The sequence below is a fragment of the Elephas maximus genome, chromosome 19 (assembly GCF_024166365.1).
Source record: "Elephas maximus indicus isolate mEleMax1 chromosome 19, mEleMax1 primary haplotype, whole genome shotgun sequence".
Classification (NCBI taxonomy): domain Eukaryota; kingdom Metazoa; phylum Chordata; class Mammalia; order Proboscidea; family Elephantidae; genus Elephas; species Elephas maximus.
Genome location: NC_064837.1, coordinates 50569442 through 50582651, shown reverse-complemented (window position 1 = coordinate 50582651; position 13210 = coordinate 50569442). Strand labels below are relative to the sequence as shown.

General features: G+C 55.4%; 2 protein-coding genes across 3 annotated transcripts; one reads left to right on the top strand and one right to left on the bottom strand.

Moving 5' to 3' along the window:
- Window positions 1–1503: 1503 nt before the first annotated feature.
- TMEM101 (transmembrane protein 101) lies at window positions 1504–4820 on the top strand. Of its 2 annotated transcripts, none has more exons than XM_049861216.1 (4): window positions 1504–1660; window positions 1977–2157; window positions 2998–3144; window positions 3738–4820. In XM_049861216.1, exons 1-4 carry the CDS (start codon window positions 1524–1526, stop codon window positions 4089–4091), a joined length of 819 nt encoding a protein of 272 aa, XP_049717173.1. In that variant the 5' UTR covers window positions 1504–1523; the 3' UTR covers window positions 4092–4820. The 2 variants fall into 2 exon arrangements, with proteins under 2 accessions (XP_049717173.1, XP_049717174.1); XM_049861217.1 differs by having other exon boundaries at window positions 3783–4819.
- Window positions 4821–6033: 1213 nt separating this feature from the next.
- On the bottom strand, window positions 6034–10566 carry NAGS (N-acetylglutamate synthase). The gene is made up of 7 exons (XM_049860252.1): window positions 10086–10566; window positions 9223–9497; window positions 8917–9130; window positions 8448–8628; window positions 7538–7709; window positions 7257–7439; window positions 6034–6531 (listed from the first exon to the last, which is right to left on the bottom strand). Exons 1-7 carry the CDS (start codon window positions 10536–10538, stop codon window positions 6378–6380), a joined length of 1632 nt encoding a protein of 543 aa, XP_049716209.1. The 5' UTR covers window positions 10539–10566; the 3' UTR covers window positions 6034–6377.
- Between the last annotated feature and the right edge of the window lie 2644 nt (window positions 10567–13210).

The window sequence follows — 13210 nt, the reverse complement described above, 5'->3', positions numbered from 1 at the left end:
GATTGTGTACTATGTGCCTGTATTTCAGGGAAGAAAATTTAGTTTGTGTGATTATCACTGGTGGGCGGAGGTGGGCAAAATGACCTTTAATCCAGTGTTTCACTCCTTCACCTGGAGAACTCTCCTCCGCCCACAGCATACACCTACACAATGCCACTCCCTAGGTCACTTTGCATGGATACACACCTCTCCTTATTCTTTTGGATACACCCAGGCTATCCTAGTGATTTTGTTAAAAATGAGACGTGAAAATATATGTTTTGTTGCTCAACTTTCAACTGGCTGACTGGGAAATTTAAATTCACATGGTCAGAAATGCTGTTTGGACATTAAGTCTCCTCCTCAAGGAACTAGAAACAGATCTCCTGAATTAAATGGTCTTCTTGGGGTACTTGCAGGGTCTTAACTTCAACACTGGAAGATAAATTCATATGTTAGGGGGGCGGAATAGGAAGATAGGTGGGAGTAGCCTTGTAGTGGCAAGCCCAGAGTGCCTGGAACTTTTGGCTGCTTGTTTATTCAATAATTCTTTACTGAGCACCTACTATGAACTAGGTATAGAACTTTTGTTCATTTATTTAGCTATTCAGCACATATTTCTTGAGTGCCTCCTATATACTAGGCCCTGAGGATATAATAGTAAACAGAAGCCAGACATGGTCCTTGTCACCATAGAACTCACAATCTAGCAGGTAAGACAATCATTAATGAAAGAATCACAAATACATAATCACCACATGTTAAGTGTTTCAAAGGAAAGGTAGTTGATGTTACAAGAACATATAGTAGGGGAGCTGAGAACAAATTTGATGGGGGGAGGGAGACCAGTTGAAAGGCTGCTGCAATTAAACTGACAAAAGAAGATGATAGTTTGGGCTAGAGTGGAAGCATTAGAGCTGGAGAAAGTGGACTGATTTGCTATGGCCCATATGTTCACATCAGACCTTCCCCTTCTTTCAGGGGACAGACGAAAGGTGGGTCAAGACCAAATTTCTCTACAGGTGGCTTTTTTAGCCAGAAAACAACTAAAACAGAAACCGGGGGATTTCCTCCAGTGTGTGTGTACCATTTATTGAACCCCTAGTATGTGCCAGGACCAACATTGTCATATCTGAATCTCACAACAATCCGGTGTACTAGGTGTCATTAGCCCCATTTCATAGAAGAGTCTCTGAAAGTTTCGGTGATGTGTTCAAAGTCAAGTGTTGGAGCTAGGATTGGCGCATTCAAAGACTAGTTCTTTTCAACACATCAAATTAGGATCACGGGCTTCTGATGTCTTGAATGCATTGTTCATTCCTCTAGTCTACGTTTCAACTTTGCTGCTACTAGGAGAAGTCCTACATTCTCTGTGGTCAGAGAACTCCACTGCGAGAGACCCTTATTCGCTCCGGAACTAGGGAGCGAGGGCCTTGTTCCCGGACAGGAGAGAAATAGCTCTGTTCCCGGAAGCCGCGTGCTGCATCCCCCCCCACCGGCTTCCTTGAGGGGGGTGAGGCTACAGCGGACTGCCCTTCCCCAAGATGGCGTCGAAGGTGGGTTCGCGACGGTGGATGCTGCAGCTGATTATGCAGTTGGGTTCGGTGCTGCTTACGCGCTGCCCCTTCTGGGGCTGCTTTAGCCAGCTCATGTTGTACGCTGAGAGGGCGGAGGCGCGCCGGTGAGTGGTCCCACGCAGCCGGCGAACGCGGTGGTGGTGTGGGGGAGGTGGTACGGCCAATCCAGGGAACCAGGATATAGTGGGGTGGGGAAGAAGTTGGCGTCTAGAAGTTGGGGCCCCTGGATTGGGAGGAATTGGGACCTCGGAGTTGTTGGAAGGGGCTCTAGTCCAGAGCGATGTGGGCACTGAGCTTGGTGCGGGGTTCAGGCCATAAGTGGGGGATCTGTTTTGGGGGAGCTTGTGGGACCTCAGTGGGTCTCAGGGCCTCCCTCCCCTTTCTTTTTTCTCTCGTCACTTCCCCACTGCGGGTTCGCAGGAAGCCTGACATCCCAGTGCCCTACCTGTACTTCGACATGGGGGCTGCCGTGCTGTGCGCTAGCTTCATGTCCTTCGGGGTGAAGCGGCGTTGGTTCGCGCTGGGAGCCGCACTTCAGCTGGCCATTAGCACCTACGCCGCCTACACTGGGGGCTATGTCCACTACGGGGACTGGCTGAAGGTGAGCGTCTTGGCCCTAGATGGGGCTTCGCGAGGGTGATGGGGAGCTCGCGGCAGTTGGTGAGATGTAAGTGGTGTTAGCCAGTGCAGTCTGAAAGCTGGGAGGGCTGAACCGCAGGCTTGTGGAGGTTGTTAGAGTTCAGGAATAGAAGGACTTTAGAGACCACACAAGCCTCCCCTGGAAACTGAGGCACAGAGATGGGAAGAGACTTTCCCAAAGTCACACCAGAAGTTAGCATCACAGGTGAGACCACAACCTAGGTCACCTGGTTCCCAGGATGTTTTATACCATTAGTTTAGCAATTCTAGACTCATAGAACAAAAGGCACTTGGGGAGTACCTGGGCCAATCACCTGATTTTATGAAATTTAATTAATCTTAACACAGCCTTTAAGCCTGTAAATGCCAGATCTGTGCCAGTCACTGCATACTTGGAGACTACCCATAAGGGTAGTCAGAACAGTAGGGAAGGACAACAGATCAGTGGGGATTTTTTTTTTTTTTTTTTTTTTTTAACGGAATAGACTCTATACTATGTAGAGGAAAGAACATTGGGATTAGTCTGGAGACCTCTGGATGGGGCAACTTGTGTGGTGTCTGGGTTCTGCCACTTACTTTCTGTAGGACCTTAGACAATTATCTTAATCCCTCTGGGCCTCAGTTTCTCCTTCTGTAAAAAGAATTATCTATCCTGCCATACCTGCCCACCATGCTTGGAAATGGTAAAAGGGTTCATCAAATGGAATGCGATGTGTACAGATAGGCAGTTCTGCACTCTGGGCAGCCAGGAAAAATGTGGGTGACTGCAGTTTCTAACCAAGGTTCCCTTGCTCTGGCCTAGGTCCGTATGTACTCGCGCACGGTTGCCATCATTGGTGGCTTTCTCGTGCTGGCCAGTGGTGCTGGGGAGCTCTACCGCCGGAAACCCCGCAGCCGTTCCCTGCAGTCCACCGGCCAGGTGTTCCTGGGCATCTACCTCATCTGCGTGGTAGGTTGGGCAACTGTTGGCTAGAGGTGCCTGGCTGGGAGCGAAATGTGAGCCCTGAGAGGTGGGCCAAACAAGGTCTGGCCCTCAGGAATTGCCCTGGCTACCTTCTGAGGCCTGGCTGGGAGTCCCTTCTTCCAACATTATTGCCACCAGGGGGAGAAGAGGTTGGATTGACCATGTCTCACGGGGACAAAAGAGAGGTTTGGTGGGGTTCAGGTCCCAGATAGGATTCTGCCACCTAGAACTGATGGGGGTGGCCCAGGGTAGCTAGTTCCAGTCATCCCTGGTGCTAGGGGAGGCAGGTGTGAATGAGCAAGTGGACAGGCCCCAGGCCCCTTGGCCTCATCTTTGTTACTGAGCACTACATCATGTGTGCAGACCTCTGTGGGCTCCTACCGGATAGTCAGAGGTGGGAGCCCAGTCTGATGGTGGAGACATCATCTATTCTTCAGAGCCCCCAAGGTGATGGGAGACATAGGCCCTAACCTCTTGGAGCTCCTCAGTCTGAGGGGGAGACAGAGAATACCAAGTCTGAGAGGAGAGTCAGAAGCCCACCTTGTAGGCACTGTCTCAGGGTGGCCTTCCCAAGACAGGCTTCTCAGTCTGCTGGAGAGTCTGAAAAGATGGTGTGTCTCCAGGCCTACTCGCTGCAGCACAGTAAAGAGGACCGGCTGGCATATCTGAACCAGCTGCCAGGAGGAGAGCTGATGATCCAGCTGTTCTTTGTGCTGTATGGCATCCTGGCCCTGGCCTTCCTGTCAGGCTACTACGTGACCCTGGCTGCCCAGATCCTGGCTGTGCTGCTGCCCCCAGTCATACTGCTCATCGATGGCAATGTTACCTACTGGCACAACACACGGCGCGTCGAGTTCTGGAACCAGATGAAGCTCCTTGGAGAGAGTGTGGGCATCTTTGGGGCCGCCATCATTCTGGCCACTGATGGCTAAGTTGCAGGGCGAGAGGCTGAGCTGGGCGCAGGGAGCCACAGAGGGCCACCCTGCCATCTTCCTTGCTGGCCTGGTTGCTGTTTGTCCTTTTTGATCTGTTTGTTCGATCCTTTGCTTTTTTTGCGTTGGTAGGAGGCAGGTCCCTTCCCCAAATTCCTGGGCTCAGCTCTTGGGAGGGTAGGAGCCCTGATGCTGATGCCTCGTGGATTTGTTCCTGTTCATTTGAAGGAGAGTTGAGGGCCAGCTGCACCCGAGGATCTCCTGTCCCTGAAAAGGGACTAAGGCAGGGCTGGGGTGGGGGCACCGAGCAGTGGGAGACAGGAGAAGGAAGATGGAGAACTAGAAGTGAGCAAAAATGAAAAATTCCTTTTTGAACCTGGAGGATGCAGCTAGGCTCTGCAGTGCTTTGTGGAGACTGTGAGAGTGGGTATGTGTGTTGGCACACATGCCTGGGAGGAGCAGAGGGCCCAGGCACCACAGAAGTCACGTGGGTTCTCAGGGTACTCTGGGGCAGGTAGTACCAGCCCTTTACCGTCCACTTGGAGAGCAGCGCAGGCCCTGTCTGCTCTCGAGTATGCATGGGTCGGGTGGGCAGCAGCCAGCTTCCCACCTCCTGCTGTCTGTTTCCAGCTTTGTGGTTGCCCTGGTGAGAGTGAAGTACCCTCCCAAACACCAGACCACACAGTCCTCCAAAAATAAACATTTTATATCAACATTTGGCTTTGGCTTCTCTGTTCTCCCCACAGGGCACTTTGTCATTGGCTGGGATTGATCCTTGTCTTCTTGAAGGACCGTACCTGGTTAAGCCCCACCTTGCTTCTCCCACGATCTTTCCCCTGTTCTGAGTACTCCCACAGCCCTTTGGCTCTCTTTTCAAGAATCTCACAGTCTTTCTTGTAGTGTATGCTTTCGATATCTAACCTCAGTCTCTCTTGTTGGAGTTTGTCTTCTTCCTCCCCTTTCGGTGCATCTCTTTTTGGAGAAAACTTTGGCCAAAGGCAGCTAGAGGGAGAGAACTAACAGTAAGTGTCCACTGTGAGGCCAAGTATTATCCCCATTTTACAGATGAGGAAATGAGGCTCAGAGAAGGTAAGCAGCTTGCCTAAAGCCACAGAGCAAATTGGTGCCTGGATTCCAGGTCAAGCTGTCTAATGCCCAAACCCAGTGTGTACTAGACATGACGTATCTCCCAAGGGAAGAGACAGGTTGCTCTTGGGGCCTGGATTCTGTCACAGCCCCTAGTGTGCTATGATGGTCTCCTAATTGCCTATCTCCCCTCTCACTCATACATCACCTGATAGGAAATAGTCCCAGCAGCCAGTGTGGGACCTAGCACATAGTGGGGGTTCAAGGTCTGAAGAAACCTCGGGCTTTGGACTCCTGCCTCTGAAGTGTTCTGATGCTGTAGAGACAAACACAATCTCCAGGGGGGCCTAGGGGGAAATGTTCAAGTCTGGGCTTTTAAACCAAAGCCACCTTGTGGTGGCTTCTGTAGGGTCTAGTAGGTAAAATATGAGCTGTTGCTTTCTGGGCTTGGCTCTGAACCCCAGCCTGGAAGGGCATCTGTGGGAGGGGCACCCATGGGAAAGGGAGCCGGGCTGCTGGCACCTGGTCTGAGTGGGGAATGTTTCCTACCTTTGGGGTAGGGGGCCCCTCTGAAGGCTGTTGATACTCAGGTGAGGGAGATGGCAGCAGCCTTCATCCTTGGGACTCTCTAACTTACTTAGCTCCAGTATTCCCCTAGGAGCCCCTGGGTCCCCAGTCCTCAAGATCTTGCTCCCAGAGGGTCACTGCTAATTTCCTTTTAAGTGTGAACTGACTTTCAGACAAGTATTTGTGTTTTAATCAAGGCCTCCTGAAAAGTTGTAAGACCCAAAGGAATTAAAATGGGTAGTGGAATATCAGGCAGGTGGGGGTAATACAGTGGGCAGGGGAGCCTCAAAACACAGCACAAGGGCTGCAGAAACCAGCTATTCTTCAAGGTTCCTTTGAGCAGACCCCTCCAAGTCAATCCCCGCCTGCATCAAAGGCTGAGACTTGAAGACCACCTGATTGTGGCTTTGGAGCAAGTGGAGGTCTTGGGCTGGCCTTCTCTTTCCTGTGTCCTATGCTTGACACACTTCAGTGCCCCCACCTTGGCAGAGTCAAGTGGGGGCTGCTTCCTGCTCTGCAGGTCACTCATCCAACAAGCCTGGTCCTGCCTGTGGCTGCCTGGGGCCAGCCCCAACAGGCATGGCTATTGGTCCACCTTGGCTGTCCCAGGGCCTGCAGGGCCTGTGGTGAGGGTCAGCTGCCTAGATCAGAAGCTGGCTTGCAGAAGGAGTCTGGCAGCCCCTTGGCGTGGTTGACCAGCTCATAGGAGTCCCGGATATCAGCCAGGCCAAACCAGAAGAAGATCCACTGCTTGTTGGAGAAGCTGCCGTCACTGTGCTTGAAGTACCTGAGGGTAGAGGGTGGGGTGGGGGTGAGGTACCTTTAGGGCATGACCAGTGCTCACTCACTGGTTCTTTCAAAGACCCTCCTGGGACCTGCTTTGTGTTTTCTGATTTCACCTTCACAGCAGTTCTCCTAGCCTGGTATTTCTATGCTAACTCACAGAGAAGCAGCTAAGGGTCAGAGAAGTTAGGTAACTTGCCAGGGTCACACAGGAAGATCAGAGGGAGGGCGTGCCTTGCCCTCTCCACACTGCCTTGGCTGCATAGCAGTGGGGAGGGGTTCTTGCTCACCTCTTGGTGTCCACAGAGTGGGGGATGTGGGGAGAGTTGCTGAAGGAAAGAGAGGACGGGGTGTTCTGAGGGAGGTACAGAGGGCCTGGACCCAGGAGCTAGGAGCTAGGCCTGGAATAGAGCCTGAAGTGTTAGGCTTCTAGGCGAGGTGAGTGGGCAGGGGGGAGGGTTGATCCCTTCTAGGGCTGCACTGAAGCAGAACAGAGCAGGGTTCAATGTGGCCTGCCCCTGGGGAATCTCAGGCTCTGTATGTGATCTGCCCTCTGGGGAATGTGGAGCCACACTGGGCAGGGCCTTTGAGGTGCGGTGGGGGTGGGGGGTGGGGTAGGGGAGAAGCTACTGAAAGAAAGGGGAGTCCACTCTTGCCACTGGGCGTGGCTGGCAAGCGCCGGAGAGGAGGGGAGGGCCCCAGCCCTGAGCGGGGAGAGGCAGAACCTACCAGGGGTTGATGGGGTTAGTGACCCGGGAGCGCCAGAAAAGAGTCTGCAGGTCCCGCCGCAGGCGCTCCCACAGCATCTGGCCCGAGCCCTGGCCCTGGCGGCTGGAGTTCACCACGAATTTGTCCAGGTATGGGGTACCCCCCAGCACGGGCTCCGTGGTCAGAATGGCGGCTGCATTGTACCTGGCACAGCGGTGAAGAGGCAGGCTCGGACCTCGCCTTGGCGTGCAGCTGCCCAGCCCTCTCCCTTGGCCCCTGCCCTCTGGGGCTCGCAGGCTCACCCCTCAGAGACGTAGATGGAGTGCAGCCGCGGGCGCAGCGAGGCCAGGTAGTCGTCGCGGAGTTTCTTGCCAAAGCTGGCGTTGACCAGGTCCACCAGGCGGCCCTGGTCCAGGCTGTCCAGGCTCCGCACTCGCAGCATTCGCTCTGCATTCTTGAACAGCGTCCCACACCCTGGGAGTATGATAGAGAGCGCGGGGGTAGCTTAGCCCAAGGGCCGGTCCCACCCATCCTCCTCTGTTTGCCCGGCCATTCCAAGAAGAGCAGGGGCTGGTGGGACAACTGCCCTCGTGTGGAAATCGCCACAATTAAATTATCTCTGCCATCTGCATAGACCTGTGTGTGACTTTTACTCTCCAAAAAAAAAAAAAACACAAACCCGTTGCAGTTGAGTCAATTCTAATTCATAGCGACCCTATAGGACAAAGTAGAACTGCCCCATAGGGTTTCCAAGGAGCGGCTGCTAGATTCGAACTGCCTAGTTCTGAACCAGCGAGCCACCAGGGCCCCATGACTTTCACTCCAGCGGATGCTTTTTTCCAAGCAGTTTGTCCCCCGAATACCGCCCATCGCCTGTAGCCCCACCCACTTCCCCATATCCCTCCTATCTCCGCAATTTCAGTCCCTGGCCTCGCCCTCCATCCCAAACCCCATCCATCTCCGTAGTTCCACCCAAAAACAACAACAAAAAACTCGCAGTCTAGTTGATTCCGAGTCCTAGCGACCCTATAGTCCCACCCAAGTCCGATTCAAATCCGGTCCATCTCCTTCTCGCCCACCTCCCCAAGGGGCAGGAAGCCATTGCTGTGGCATACCCCCACCGCTTCCGGGACTGTCTGGGCAGCCGCTTCTGCCCACCGACACCCAGCCACTGTCGGGACCCAGCCAGGCCCGCCCGCCCGCAGCCCTCACCCTTGTTACTGAAGAGCTCGGTGAGCAGCTTGCTAGCGGCCGTGATGACGGCCGAGGAGTGGTGAGGCAGGCGGCTGAGCACGTCCACGATGAGCCGTATCTGCTGCCGCTCTTTGGTGCTCACCCACTCGGCGTTGGTGATCAGGTCCAGGTCGGCTGGCAGGTTCACGTTACTCAGGACCTGTGGCCGGGGCTAGGGGAGTGAGCCTCCCGCCCACAGCCGGCCTGGGCAGCTCCTGACTCCCAGACTGAGTCCTGCCCCCACGGACCCCTCCTCCCTGCCGCCTTTAACTTGACTTCCAGAGTCCTCGCCCAGAGAGGGCTCAAATCTGGACGCCAGGGGCTCTCCTGGTCCATCCGGCTTAAGACTAACTCTGGGGGGCCTCAGGGAGGGGTGCAGGAGTAGCAGAATAGGGGGCTAAGGCAAACCCGGAGTCGTGGGGGCAGGGGACCATAAGAGGGGGCACACCTTGTGGCTGATGTCGCGCAGGCCGCCTGTGGTATTGAGGAAGATAATTTTGGTGGGCTTCAGCGCCTTAGCCAGCGATGCGGTCACTTCCAGCGAGTCGAGGAGGACCGAGCGGCGCGCTTCAGTCTCCCCGATGGGGCACAGGATGGGGATGCTACCCGACTCCAGGCACCACTGCAGCAGGTCCGTCTCCACTGAGACTATACCACCACAGCTGTGGGCCAGATTTGGTGCTCAAGAGGGTCCCGCCAGGCCGGGCCAGGAGCTCACTCCGAAGACGCCGGGGCGGGCAGGGAGGGCACTAACCTGGCATGCGGGGCTGGCTCGGCTGCGCCCAGCACTGACCCGCCGCCAAAGAAGGGCACAGCGGTGGCGGCGTTGTGCCGAAGCACGTCCACCAGAACCTTGCAGCTCTGAGCGAGTTGGGCCTTGGCCTCCCAGAAGGAGAGACAACCCGAGGGCGCCGTGGGTGCGGGCAGCCCAAGGACTATTAGCGGCTTCATGTCCATGCGCTGCAGGAAGGCCAGGGCGAAGGCCAGAGTAGACACAGTCTGCCGGCACTGGAGCACCTCCTCGTCCACCTGGGGAGGAGTGGCTTTCAGCTGGGCGACCGGAGCCCTGACCACCGCTGCACACCTCCCACCAAGCGGATTGCTTCTACAGCCTGGCACCGCCCCCAGGATCCTCTGCTTGTTCCCGCCCTCTCTAGGAGCTGTCAGCCTCAACTTTTGTCCATCAGAGCCCACCTGCTCGCCCTTTGCCCGTTTGGTCCTGCCATCACCTTATCTCACACCAGTGTTTCACCCCCTTATCTCACACCAATGTTCCTCCGCTCCTCCCTGCGTCCTTGGACTCTGGGGCACATTGGGGGTAGGGTTGACGCAGGAGGCTCCCGTCCAGTTTCCCCTAACTGCGCCCATGAAGTGAGTTGACCTTCTTCAGAGCATCATGCCTGACAGTTTGCGGTCCCCAGGCTCCTCACTCGGGCTGGCCGCGAGGCTTCCGCCGTAGCGCACAGCCTTGGCCAGTCTTCGACCCATGTTAGGGCTCTGCTGCGACCCTTCCTAGTTCCGCTGCACAGGACCTGCAGCCGGCCTTCCCATGCCTGACAACATGTCACCACACAACCGCCATCCCCTCGCTGTGACACTGCCAACGCTGCCGCTCACCTCTATGACGGCGAAGGGCTTGTCCGAGGAGTGGTGGCAAGTCTGGAACTCCATGAGCCAGTGGCGCGCCTCCCCCGGACTGGCCCCGCACTGGTTCAGGAAGGCCTGGATGTCCCGCTGTAACAGCGAGCGGCTGGCAGGGTGCTGGGGGAGCTCGGGGTTCACAAGGGGCGCGGAGGGCAGGCTCCACTCTGGCTTCTCTGCTGCAGGTGGCGGAGCCACGTCCTTCGCTCCCTCCGCCTCCTCACTTGGGGGCTGGGCCGGCGCCCGGGCTGTGCTGAGCCAGCGCCCCGGGCTGGCGCCCCTAGAGGCCCTCCGCCGAGCGCTGCCGCTCAGCCTCCGGGCGCCCCCAGGACCTCGCAGGCAGTGCAGCAGCCCGCCGGCAGCGACAGCCCGCGGGGCCCGAGCCACCCGCGCGGTCGCCATGACGACCAAACCGGCTCGCCCCTCCATGCGTGACCGTCTGTCCCAAGCGCCTGGCTCTGGGGGGCTCTTAACCTGCCGCGGGGCGGGACTGGACCTGGCCAGGGCGGGGCCCAGAATCGTCCCTGGGTGCGTTCAAGGAGGGCGAGGCCATGGGTCAGGGGGCGGGTTCCCCGGCGGCCTCGCCCTGGGGGAGGACGGTACCCACTAATGAGGGTCAATAGGCTGTTATAAGGGCGGGGCGTCTTTAATCTGCTGCCAAGGCCTGTTCCAGGAAAGGCTTAGCGGGCTCTGGGGTGACTTTGGGGTCTTCAGGGACTTGGAGAGAGTGGGTGATTAAAGGAGGTCTGCCTAGGGCTAGGGCTAATAATAGGGAGACTTTGTGGTGCAGTGGTTAAGCGCTACGCTCCCGAAAGGTCAGCGGTTTGAACTCACGCTGCTCAGCGGGAGAAAGATGTGGCAGTTTGTTTCCGTAAATATTACAGCCTTGGAAAACCTATGGAGCAGTTCTATTCGTAGGGTCGTTATGCATCACTCAACAGCAATAGGTGTTTTGGCCTAGGGAGAGCAGGTGGTGGGAGTCAGCGCTGGGGCTGGATTTGGAAAGGAAGAGGGGTGGGAAGGGGAGATGGGAAAAGGGGCTGCGGTGCTGGCCCTGGTCAGTCCTGTCTGAGCTCTGAGAAGACTCCCATCGATCATGAGGTTACCAGGGCTTGCCAAACTCCAGCAACGGAGTATCACCTTGAAGAATTTTGTTATATCCTTGCATCACCCTTTGTCAGCATTAAAGCTTTTCTTTAAACCTTTAAAACTGAAAACAGTTCAACTCCAGATCCATGCTCCTAAGCAAGATTTGAAAAGGACTTGACAGAGAAAGCTTTCACAGGATATGATTAAATGTTACTTAATACTGTGTCCATGCGCTGGACAACCTCTTGTGCCATCAGTTGTACACACCTCACCCTCTGGGACACTTTGATCTAATCTGACCTTCTGTGGTTATAGAGGAGGAAAGGACAATCATAGAGAGGAGGTGACTTGTTCAAGGTCACACAGCTCATTAGTGTCACAGCCAGACCCAGGCATCCCAAGCCCCCACCCTCTGCCCTTTCCTACCTTACAGTGTTCTGTGCTCCCCATGCTGGGAGTCAGGGCTCCAGGGACTCTGCCTAAATGGGAGACAGTAGCCTCGGCTTCTGCCCTGAGCATCCCAGAGGATGCTGGGTGAGTGCACCGAGCCCTTCCTGGGTCTTCCCCACCAACACACACACACACACACACACACACGAGTGCGCGCACGTGCACAACCCCCCTACTGTCTTAGGTAGGAGACTCCAGAGGGGAGACCTGACCTTTCTCATAGCTGATCCCCTCCATTGGCTTTTCTACTTTCCTGCTTAGAAACCTTGGGCCCCAAGGCAGGAATGAAGCAATGGCATGGCAGGCCTGCCCCTCCCCACACCCCTTCCTCCACAGGGCCTACTTTCTCTTTTTTATCGCTTCTCCTCCTCCCTACACAGGTAAACTCCCCAGAATCCTAGCCCCTGGGGGCATCCTGGTTTTTCTCCCCAAGTTCCTCCCCACTCTCAGAACCTCCAGCCTCAAATGCAGCTTCCCCTTCCAGGGCCTTCCTTCCTGTCCCTTGGTGAGTGCCACCCTGCAGACCTTTCTCCATTTGGGACTCCTCCTTCTTTCTCTCCCTCCGTTATCGATTGAGTTGTGTCCCCCCAAAATACGTGTTTTAAATTCTACCCTCTCTGCCTGTGGTTATAATCCCATTTGGCAATGGGTTGTATTTGTTCTGTTAATGAGACAGGATTAATATAGGGTGTGTCTTGAGTCAATCTCTGACAAGATATAAAAGGAGCAGATTAAGCAAGGGGAGATGGGGGAAGATAGATGCCATGCCATATGAAGATCACCAAGAAGTCAAGGAACAAAGACCTTCCCCCAGAGCCACCAAAGACAGAAAGCCTTCACCTAGAGCCAGAGCCCTGAATTCAGGCTTCTAGCCTTCTAAACTGTGAGAAAATAAATTTCTGTTTATTAAAGTCACACACTTGTAGTATTTCTGGTATAGGAGCACTAGATAACTAAGACACCCTCCTTCGCTGCTCTGGGACTCTACCCCTGCCTTGGCCTCTCTTCACTCCTCCCAACCCAGATATATTTCCCTTCCAGGTCTTTTCCTGCGGCCTAGGCTCGGTTCTGCCTCCTACCAACTAGGGACCCTGTGAGGGCAAGAGCTGTCCCTCCTCTTGGACTGGACCTCTCTGAGGGCAGTAGCTGTGCCTTTCTGCTCTCAGACTGGGGCTTCCTGAGGGCTGGGCTGATGTCGCCTCCTCAGACTGGGGACTGCCTCTGAGCCACTCATTTCAGTAAGTGCCGACAGCATCAGCCCCATTTCCTCTGGGCTGGAGGGGTAGACACTGGCTAGGAAGCTGCTTCTGGCTCCCCTGGGCTTCAGTCCAAGGGGCTGTGTCCCCAGGCAACCAATAAGACCCAGGGATGTCCCAGTGGATAATTAACCCCAGACCTGGTGACCCTGAGGCCACTGTTCCCACCACCTTTCCCTGGAGGAAGGCCAGCCTCTGGCTGGGGAGCTGGCCTTGCTTTCTGGAGGAGATGAGTGTGAGTGTGTGGGGTCAATACCCTCCCTGACCTCATCTCCCCCTGAACTGGAGGCTTATGAGCCTACAGGG

Excerpts from the sequence above, each read along its gene's own strand:
- TMEM101 (XM_049861216.1), top strand. The coding sequence starts at position 1,524 with ATGGCGTCGAAGGTGGGTTCGCGACGGTGGATGCTGCAGCTGATTATG. Across the intron at positions 1,661-1,976 it reads GAGAGGGCGGAGGCGCGCCG|GAAGCCTGACATCCCAGTGC; the intron begins GTGAGTGGTCCC and ends GCGGGTTCGCAG. Across the intron at positions 2,158-2,997 it reads ACTACGGGGACTGGCTGAAG|GTCCGTATGTACTCGCGCAC; the intron begins GTGAGCGTCTTG and ends GCTCTGGCCTAG.
- NAGS (XM_049860252.1), bottom strand. The coding sequence starts at position 10,538 with ATGGAGGGGCGAGCCGGTTTGGTCGTCATGGCGACCGCGCGGGTGGCT. Across the intron at positions 7,440-7,537 it reads TCCATCTACGTCTCTGAGGG|GTACAATGCAGCCGCCATTC; the intron begins GTGAGCCTGCGA and ends CCGCTGTGCCAG. Across the intron at positions 6,532-7,256 it reads ACTAACCCCATCAACCCCTG|GTACTTCAAGCACAGTGACG; the intron begins GTAGGTTCTGCC and ends CTCTACCCTCAG.